The 10,288-nt window shown below is 36.7% G+C and overlaps 2 protein-coding genes across 2 annotated transcripts; one reads left to right on the top strand and one right to left on the bottom strand.

The window, feature by feature from the left end:
• Positions 1-108: 108 nt before the first annotated feature.
• Positions 109-3,073, top strand: LOC109044647 (U6 snRNA-associated Sm-like protein LSm8). The gene is made up of 4 exons (XM_019062470.2): positions 109-301; positions 1,212-1,252; positions 1,802-1,929; positions 2,933-3,073. The coding sequence occupies exons 1-4, from the start codon at positions 271-273 to the stop codon at positions 3,021-3,023; spliced, it is 291 nt and encodes a 96-aa protein (XP_018918015.1). The 5' UTR covers positions 109-270; the 3' UTR covers positions 3,024-3,073.
• Positions 3,074-3,820: 747 nt separating this feature from the next.
• Positions 3,821-7,549, bottom strand: LOC109044742 (U11/U12 small nuclear ribonucleoprotein 35 kDa protein). The gene is made up of 5 exons (XM_019062591.2): positions 7,297-7,549; positions 6,349-6,464; positions 5,596-5,825; positions 4,827-5,040; positions 3,821-4,173 (listed from the first exon to the last, which is right to left on the bottom strand). The coding sequence occupies exons 2-5, from the start codon at positions 6,386-6,388 to the stop codon at positions 4,040-4,042; spliced, it is 618 nt and encodes a 205-aa protein (XP_018918136.2). The 5' UTR covers positions 6,389-6,464; positions 7,297-7,549; the 3' UTR covers positions 3,821-4,039.
• Positions 7,550-10,288: the final 2,739 nt, after the last annotated feature.

Below are 10,288 nucleotides of genomic sequence, written 5' to 3'. Positions count from 1 at the left end.
CACACATTCCAAGTTGAACCAAAAATAGCGGGAATTTCAAATAATCACGGATATCCTTCTCTAGGATATCCTGTTTATTGTAGAATTTCCGGTTCCGGTCAAGCGAAGTTTGTTTGTTATGAAATTGAGGTTATGTTTTCCGCGCTGTGAAACTCATTTACTAAACAAAATCGTTTTTGTGCGTTTTAACATCACAATTATCAATATTTATCCTTCTCCGTTTGGAATGTGCTTAGCGGCCTGACAACCTTTTTATATCAGGAGGTAAAAATGACTGCAGGACTGGAAAGTTACTTAAATCGTATCCTTTTTAACTTCTCATCTCACAGGTAGCAGAAAACCAACTTGTTGAGATCGCCCCTCTCATCATATCAGTTTTCCTCCCTCCTTTATTTTTATGCTGTGTGTTTTTACATTCCAAGCAAGCTGTTAAGTTTGTAATGATTTTAAGGAGACTAGGTCCAAATTTTGCAGCCTCATATTAGCTTTGATTGCCAGGAGGTTTGCTGTATTCTTGTTCCAACCTCTTCGTTTTGAAACTCGTGTTAAAACAAGGTAAATCACCTCTAATGCAATCTTATCGGCAACGTTTTTGTAAATTATTCAAAGCTCCTCTGCAGCATGATTGTTGAAATTTATGTTGGCATGACAAGAATCGAAAATCGACATATAACACAGCGCAGATAGGGCCATGTCTTGTCTTATCGTGCCGACAAAGCCAGTTAAAGTTTCAACAATCAGGCTGCTGGTGGATTTCTCATGGAGATTGGAAGTTAATCGGCAGCTTATCAGGAATGAATGGTAGGTAAACATGAGGCCATCAGAGCGTGCTACAATGTTGGTGGTCACTGGCAGGTAGGAATTCTCTGGTAGGAACCAATGGTTCTGAAATTGTCTTTTGTCAAATCTATAATTTCTGTCGGAAATTCACGGGTCATGCTAGGATGAATTCTTGAATGCCCTACTTTACATCTAGATTAGTGATAGTTCAAACCATTATAATTGTTCTAGTCCTGGATGTAGTACCCGGAAATGCTTCTCTCCCAACCATGAGGGCTTCTCTTAGGTTTGCCTTTTAGGTCAATGTCATTCTTCATACTTTCAAAGCAAGAGCTGTCGCTAGAATGGAGTAACTTTTTTTTATCTTTTCTTGAATTTGCTCATTGCTTTTCAGAGTTTTGACATGATTGCTCCTTTACTCATTTTCTCAGATCAAGTGTCGATCATTACATCAGACGGACGGAATTTTGTTGTAAGTGTTAATTTTTTTAGAATGACATTTATTTCTACATTACAAACTGAGAAAAATATTTTTCAGGTAATCGTATCAACAGGTGATAATACATTTTTTTTCTCGAGTAAATGTGTAATAATACCACTGAAGTACCTTTTGTTAAATAGAGTACTTATATCACAGCCAGATTGTGTTATATTTCTACAATCAATCATACCCATTTTGTTAAATGATCAATAACAGGCAAGTTATACGTAATTTGTAATAATTTTTATAATGAAACTAAAAAGTGGCAACTATCTTGGAAGCTTAATCAGTTAACTTGAGAAGTTTTCTAAAGATGAAACCAAACATGGATTTTTAAGAAGCAGCGTGAAGTATCCTTGATACATCTCTGTAAAATAGGAAATAATATAAAAGAAAAATTAGTTGCTACAACTTATCTTTTTCATTGATTTTAGCTCTGCCTGTTAAAATAGCTGAATCATTTTAAGAAAAAACACGAAAGGAATCAAAACCACTGTTCAAACAGCAGCAACTAACATGTTTGGCTCTCATGTTTTCTAGGGTACATTGAAAGGATTTGATCAGACAATCAACTTGATTTTGGACGACAGCCACGAAAGGGTTTACAGTCCTACTCAGGGTGTTGAACAAGTAGTTCTTGGTTTGCACATCATCAGAGGTGACAATGTGTAAGTATCAAATGAGCTCCTAGAAAGAATACCTAGATGGCAGACTCATAATTTGCTAAAATCTCCAAGATTAAGTAACTTTCCCCTATCCAAGAATTCTCATTTAAAAAAAAAAAAAAAATACAAGTACATAACAATTTTCAAGAAAGGATTCTGAGGTCGCAATCAACCAACTTTGCCTTGAATCATCCAGTTTTCTGGTGGCGATTATATAAGAGAATTACTACTAGAGCCGTCTCTGTTATAGGATGAAAAAGCAGAGAAACTCAAAGTTAAAATCTGAAATAGTCTAAATTACACAAGTTCCCTGTGCCTTATGTAGGTAGAAATAAAAAAAAAAAAGGTATCAGGGATTTTTTATTTTTCTGATATCTATCCAAAAGAAGTGCAATTACTTCTCTGAAAACCGCCGAAAGTCAGCACTATGGATCCTCAGGTAAAATGTTGAGTAGCTTGTAAAATTTTGGAAGGTGACAAAAGTTTAGCAATTAAAGTCCACTTGTAGAACATTGCACACAACTCAAAAAAGTTGCATATTGATGGCTTAATGCAAAAAATGAATAGCTCCATTGCAAGATTTTGAAATCCCTGCTCATTCTCCTCATAGCAATTTAATCAAGATGCTCCCGTCTCAATTTTTTTAATTAGTTGAGAGAATTTACAGCAAATGTCTTTAGAAACTGTCTGTTTGCTTTTCTTTAACAAATAAAAAAAGAGAGGAGACCTACATTGTCGTAATCTGAGGTATGCATTTTCAACCTTATTTATCAATACCTTTCTTAAACACTTTTTTCAAGGATTCAATGTGTACAGCAGGTACAATAATTGTCTACCCCCTTGTTTCCTTATGAGCCTAAATGATTTTTTTCACACTTTAATTCAGCCCAAATTAGTAATAAATCAGTAGTGTACTAATGAAACCACCTGAAAAAACTTTGTTGTGGTGGTAATTTAAAGTCTAATATCCAGAAATTTTGATTGCCTTTCTTCTTCTTTTTTTCAGCGCCATTGTTGGAGAAGTAGATGAATCCCTGGATTCAAGGCTAGATTTACACAAATTAAAAGCAGACCCCATAAGTTCTGTCGTATATTAATTGGACTGTGTAATTACCTGTAATTAATAAAATGTTTCGTTTAAAAAAAGTTAATTCTTTACGGTTTATTTTTGTGTCAGTATAAAACCTCTCCTCAGTTCTTTTTTTTTTTTTTTTTAATCAAAGAATCCAACTAGAGATTAAAATCTGCATCATATTAAGAAAGAGGAAAAAGTAAATTTTAACCCAAGCTACATTGAAACAGTTGGCTTATAATATTCCAAATTGTTTCAAGCTGATAGTATTAACTGCTAGTAAAATAATAGATTAAGTGATGCTGTATTGGTGTATCATCATTAGTTTTTTTTAAAAAGAGTGCATTACTGTAGTTAAAATTTCAAAATATGTAGAACTATACCAGGTACCATGATCAAACTAAGATAAAGAAAGTTCAGCCTTTAAAGGAGCATTTGAAATGCTTTGCCACTGTCTTATGAACGGCACAGCCACCAAAGCAACACTGAAGAAGTACTGAGTGTGAGAAGGGCACTTCTCGGGAGGAAAGTTGCAGAATTTCCATCACTAATTTATGCCATTGAGAAGAATCTAATGTGTGATATTTCTGGATTTCTTTCTATGGAACATTGTAGAATTATGGAAAATCTTCAGTAAAAGTTCCAATGAAATGCATTCATTCTCTTTCCCTAAAATGAATGAAAATTTTAGCAAAGATTCTGAAACAAATCAACCAAGAGGAAACCCTCTCCCACCTAGCGCTTCAATTTGCAAATTCATTGCAGGGAATTTATTGAGGAAAAATATCCTCGAGTCAAAAAAAAACATGAAAAAGCCAACTTAACAGAAGACAGTGATCTAGGGTTTATTCTCCAAATGACCAATTATAAAATGTTGCTTGACTAGAAGATAAATTTACAAAAATATACTTGCATAATTTACATATAAAATTTACAAAAATTGCAAAATTCCAATTGTAAGTGAAATTAATGCATAATAATGGTGATACTACCAGACCATACATTATTTTTACAATAGTTGAAGGCCATGAGAGCTGTGATTTATCGCCGGTAATTCTTCTTGCTATGATAATTTGAAGATTTGTATTGATCAATGGTGATAGGTTCCGCAATCGGACATGATCTGCCACCGAATCTCAGCTGCCCTGACTCCTTCCTGCCACCGAAACCACCTCCTAAAAAATTCAACAACAGAGTTGAGCATAATTGAAATTTAAACCATTAAAATCACTCACTTGTGACAGCTTTTTCCTTAAGAGATAACACGTTGTGAGAAGTGGCCCATCATTAGTGAAACTGTAGTTAAAAGAGTTGAAGTTGGTTTAGAGTTCATAAGTTCTGTTGAGGAATATCTGAAAGTTTATATTCAAACTAACCATATCTCCAAGCTTTTTCATCTTGGTTATCAGTAAACAGATTTGCCCAAAGAGGGAACTCAACAACATGAACAAACAATCTTGCAAACTGCAATCAGTCTATATCTCATAGGATTTCGGTTGTTTTAAAGCATTTCTTTGGTTCTAACTTAGAAAGAAATGCAAAATCAAATGCTTTACACTGATGATTAAAATTATAAGTGAAAGATTAATAACGGTTTACATGATCGTTCATTTATAGCAACTCAGGAGAAAGTGCCAGGAAAAGTGTACTCAGGAAATTGGAGGACTGCACGATGATCACCAAGAGATCCAGTTGCAGCTCAATTTCTGTATTATTTTACACAATGTTTCTTACAGTCTCCTGGATCAGATAAGCTTAAGGCTGAGAGGTGAATGATTCAGCCTTCTTACATGCGTTTTCTATTGGATCTATAAAAGTGAAAAATTACCTAATCTTCGAGGTTTCCATCCTGGAAGAGTGCGCCCACGCTCAAAATCTACCATTGCTTTCTGACCATCGAGGGTTATATTTCGAGCCTCGATATAAGCAGTATAGGCATCGTCTTCATTGATATATTCAACAAACGCATACCCCTTGCTTGTGCCCGTAACAACATCTCTTACAACTTTGCAATTGGCGATTTTCCCATATACTGAGAATTTCTGCAACATACATGAACACACGTTAAAAATAATTGTTATTAGATGACTTCAGGGGCAAATTGGTGAGGATTATATTTAGGGAACACAGTTGGCAAGATAAAACAGAATTACAGTGATATTTCTTTTTAGTATCCGATAAATTGAGATGGAGATGTTTTCTTGTGGACTTCGGTGTGAAAAAAAAACCTGTCTCTCGGACAAAAATAGATTTTTGACCTCAAAAACATCATAAATGTAAAAATTTCAAAAATCTTTGGCAGCTCACTCTCATTTACTCTCCTTCTCAGAGGGTTTTCTTCAATTTCTCAGCCCGGTTTATGAGGTTCAGAAGTTTTTGACTTCATACGGCTAAGGCCTTGTCAATACAAGTGTAAACAAGTGCATTTCGTGAAACTTTTGGGCAAAAAATTTCAATGAATTGAGGTTTTGTAGAATAAGTTGTGGCTGAGTTATGATAAGTTCCAGGAAAAAGTTTGCCCGATGTTCCGCGAACCACGCTTGTGTGGACAAGATCTTGAAAATATTTACCGGATGACACGCTGATAAAACACCTACCTCACGAAGATAACTTTCTGTTACAGTTGGACGCAGTTTCCACACAAATATGGTTGTATAAGGGTTTCCATCTTCAAATTTTCGCGGTCGATACTTTGCATTCATCGCTCTGACGATGGCATTGTCATGCGGTGTGGTGTCAGTGCCATCTATGCTTCCCGCAATCAATGGATCATAACAAACATCCAGTTTTTCAAATTTCTTTTTGTGCAAAACTCGAACTTTGGCATCTGAAAACAAGGTTGATTATGTTAGAACTATAAGCACAATACAATATCTTTGGAAAATAATCATAGATTGAAGCTAAAAAATAATAAGAGCACTAATAAGATGAGCACAAATTGTGTGCTGAGAGATTTCATAGATAAAGGAGGGTTATCAATGATACGGACGGTTTTTGGGCCCACCCTGAATTTTCTCAACTTCACAACTTTTTGCTAGTTAAAGGTCTCGGATTTCACAGAATGCATCGAAACAAAGTCATTTTTTGGTCTGATACTGGCCTAAACATGGGTGTGTAGGCGAATTTTGGCAAAAAATGCGGGCATTGTGAGTTGGCGGTCCGATGCCAAAAAAGCCGCATTTTCCCCAAAATTGGCACTTCAGATGAGGACGTACTGCAACTTCCTCCAGATTTAGTAAGACGGTGTAGGTAAACAATATTCTCTCCAAGAGGGCTGGTATTAAACTGTCAATGAAGACATTAGATTTTCAAGGACAGCAGCTGAATATAATTGACTGAAATATTCTCACCTGGAGATGTGCAGGAAGATTTCTCGTTAGACTTTTCCATGATGAAGACGAACCTGAGAAGCAGCTACTTTCTGTGATGTTAACTATTTTCCACTTGGATTCCACTGCTGTTGCAACTGAAAATGGGAAATCATTTCATAAAAAGAAAATTAGTTTGTAGACTGAGTTTACAAATGAGCTACGTAAATTGAATTCCTGCTTTCAATTTGGCAAAAGCTGATGTGGCTTGGTTCCTTTTTGCTAAACATGGTCCATTTGTTCTCCCCCCCCCCCCCCTGTTCTAAGTTTAACGCCCTACACTCCGTCCAAGTGCCACATCATTATAAATGCATCAATCATCTGTTGACCTATCGGTTAAGTACCACATAAATTTATGGTGAGTAGTGCTAATTTCTGATGTGACATTTGTCCATTATTCTCTTTTCTCCAGTTCTAACAGTAGTTTTCATCTACTTCTACTGCATTTCAGCAGATTGCTGGTAAGCTTTCTGGAGCCCTCAGAAAATGTTACGAATTTAGAGGGAGAACTCAAATCAGATAAATTAGCGGTGGTTTACTTTTAATCGTCATGCTCAATACACTGATCCAGGCACCTGCATTGTGGTCTCCTGTCAAAGCACGTACTATACAAGCAAAGTAGAGCTCTCAACAAGACGTCACGAGACCCTCAAAGCTCGTCTTCCCAAAAATCTTTGAGGGCTACTGAGTGTCACTTAACCCCACAAGACGCAACTTTAAGAGCTCTACTTTGATGGTATGATACAGGCTCAATCTTCGGTTGACGTTAGATAGCAGCAGCACAGTTACCAGCACACGGAGGGTAAAAAACTACCGTCTACTCTGACGTGAATCCAGAGCACAACATAAAGTTCCATCAAGTGAACTTGGGTAGTTGGTCAAATGATGTAAAATTAACTTAAGTAATTAAAAATAAACGAGAAAATATACCTTAATACAGCACTATCTTTCATGATGACTGATTGAACTGAATCTAGGATAGATTAATACATCAGGAGATCCAGATCAAAATTGAACCCTTGACAAAAACCTGATTCATACACAACGTAATTGGATTATCACGGCTATCCTAATATTCCAATCAGAGCGGAGAGATTAAGAATATTTGCTGGGAAACACTCGTAATATCTGACTTGCTAATAATATGTAGTACAATCACAGCGACTTATGGCAAGAAACATGTTTGTTGTTTATGTTTACATTAAAACCTTACTTAACCTCTTAACCTCAATTGGTTTGCGTGAGGAGCACGGCTGCGGGGGTAGGGAGGAAAAAGAGAGGGAAAAAACTGGCTCTGATAGGCTGATGGTTGGAATGCGGCGACCTTGGCTCTGATTGGCTGATACTTCCCGCCTATTTTCCCATTCTCGATTTCCGGCCAGTAGGTTTCCGTTTCCGGTTTGTCGCATGATGATGGACTGTCACCGCATGCGAATTTTCACATCACTACTTCAACCTCCTGAGAAAGCTGATCGCATAAGAAAATTAATAATTAGGCGCGTAGCCGCGTACGCTCCTCCTGATGCCGCCCATGAACGCACTATAAATCGCTTTCTGCAATTTTGCATAAACCTCACAATTGAGGAGCTTTCCAGAAAAAGGGCATGGCACATGCAAAAAAATCGCGTTTGAGAAAAACGCATTTTGAGTTTCGATCATTACTTTCTGGCCACTGATGGTACCTGTCATCGCAGTTTGGCCTCCCGATTTCGAACGTAAGTCACTGACAGTGGCCCTAGAGTATGTATCGAACCTTCAAATGCGTTTCTCTCAAAAGCAAATTGCTACACGGCAAAAATTGAATTGCTGATTTAACAATTAAATTGCTAAAAAAAAGTGACTGCAATACTTCAACATAGATTTCACAACACAAAAATGCTAATTTAACCACTATTGTAAGCTAATTTAACCACGGGGGTGGTTAAAGTAGAATTTTTGTGTTGTAAAATCTACATTGTAATATTGCAGTCACTTTTTTTTTTTTTTTTTTAGCAATTTAATTGTTAAATCAGCAATTTAATTTTTTCCGTGATGTTCCCTTTTTCCGGAAAGCTCATCAATTATTTGAGATGGGTTTCTCGTCTCATTTTCCAAGATTTTAATTTGAACAAAAGAAATATTCAATGTGGGCTGGTCTCCTTCTCGGAAGCTAGTAAATTATGAAAGGAAGGAAAATTATCAAAATGTCAAACTCATTTTAACAATTTTCCTGCGTTTCTTTAAGCTTCAATGAATACTTCGGGCAGCTCAAATTTGAATATTCCTCGTTCAATTTCCTCCAGTATAATTTTACCGTAAACAGCGATCGGGGGCTGACCATCGAAATTAAATAAGTAATGGACACAGCAATTGACGAAGATGACATACGGGAAATGGAGCGACTTCATTAGTTGGAACAGGTGGTTCATATAGACTAAATAGGAAAATTATGGACAAGCTACCTGTAGGGCCTCTCCTCTCTCGTGGGTTGCCACGGCATAGTCTAGTCAGTCTACCTCCTTTGTCCAACGCAACCATCCGCCTACACCAATCAGATCACTCCAGTGTCTCGTAATCTTCGTTGTCTATAGCTCTGTCTATCAATTTCAATAATCGGATCACGGCTGGACTTGTGTTTTGTAATACATTCTCTGAGCAGCTTGTCACGGGTAACAGCTTACCTTTCTTTCTACCGACCCACGAGTAGGACTCCACACAATGATGAACGGTATTAGTCTGTTTTCGTATGTTAGTGCGCCTTCAATTTCGTCTGATACTGTGCAATACTTCCGAGGAAGAATAGTTGCTCATAGCGCCTTCAAGGGTATTGCCTCTTCTGCTGGATGGCAAAGGATAACGATAGCAGCCGCTGCTATTCTGCCGTGCTAATGAAGAACGCCGTATGGACATTCGAGAGTTGCCAAATTTCCCCGGATAAAGCATGCATTTTTAACGAAATTTATGCATATTTTTTCTTTGAATTTTCAGATATTTAGATTAAATTGCGAACAAATAGTTTAAAAAAATTGGAAGAAAAAAATTTACAATTTCCCAAATAAATTCGTATTTTATCAGAGGAAATTCGGCAACGCCTGGAGGTTCATACGGCGTTTTTCCTCAACACGGCAATTTTACACTCTAGTGCGAGAGCTTGCGGTCACACATTTCCTTATCACTGAACGATGAGGTAAATAACATTTATACTTCAATTTACGACGCTGCAAATTTTTCACTGCCAATTTTGTACAGGTAAACGAATATGGACACTTTAAGATTTGCCGTGATTTTTCCGAGGTATAACGCAAAATTTTATTTTAGTGTTTCATTCAAGTCTATAATTCTTTGATTTCCCTAAGATAGAAAAAGAGAAAACCCTCAAAAAAAAGAAGGGGGAAAATCCGATCCGCAATATAATACTCAAATTAAACGGCCCGGATGAGTTGATAAAGCGCCGAAACATACTAACTGAAAATCCAAGTTATTATGAGATCGCTTTCGCGTCTAAAATTTAAAGATTATAAACTTTGACTGTATTTCTCTGTATTTGATTGTATTTCTCTGTAAAAGGAACGGATTAACAAGTACATTAACAAATAAACGAGCAGTCATAACAAAAAAATGGCAGTATTTTAGAAGGCCAATACAACATTGATCATCTACGCTTCGCACAGTGGATCGAGTCAATTAGAGAGGCCGGACATAAAAATTTTGACTTAAACTAAACTGCAAATTTCGATGTTTATTTCGTCACATTTTAAATTTAAAGGGATGCTTCTAGTAGCAAGTTCTACGAGAAAACCAATGGAACCACTTTTAGAACCTCAACATTTTGTATAAACGGAGTTTTGAGCTCTTAAAGGTTCCGAATTTAGTCCGACCTCTCCTATCGACTCGATCCACTGTGTGTCGGTCACTATAAAAAAGAAGAGAACGAGGAGAAAAA

This window comes from Bemisia tabaci, chromosome 10 (assembly GCF_918797505.1).
Source record: "Bemisia tabaci chromosome 10, PGI_BMITA_v3".
In the NCBI taxonomy this organism is placed as follows: domain Eukaryota; kingdom Metazoa; phylum Arthropoda; class Insecta; order Hemiptera; family Aleyrodidae; genus Bemisia; species Bemisia tabaci.
Note: the sequence above shows the minus strand (reverse complement) of the source record. Positions and strands in the feature narration are given on the sequence as shown.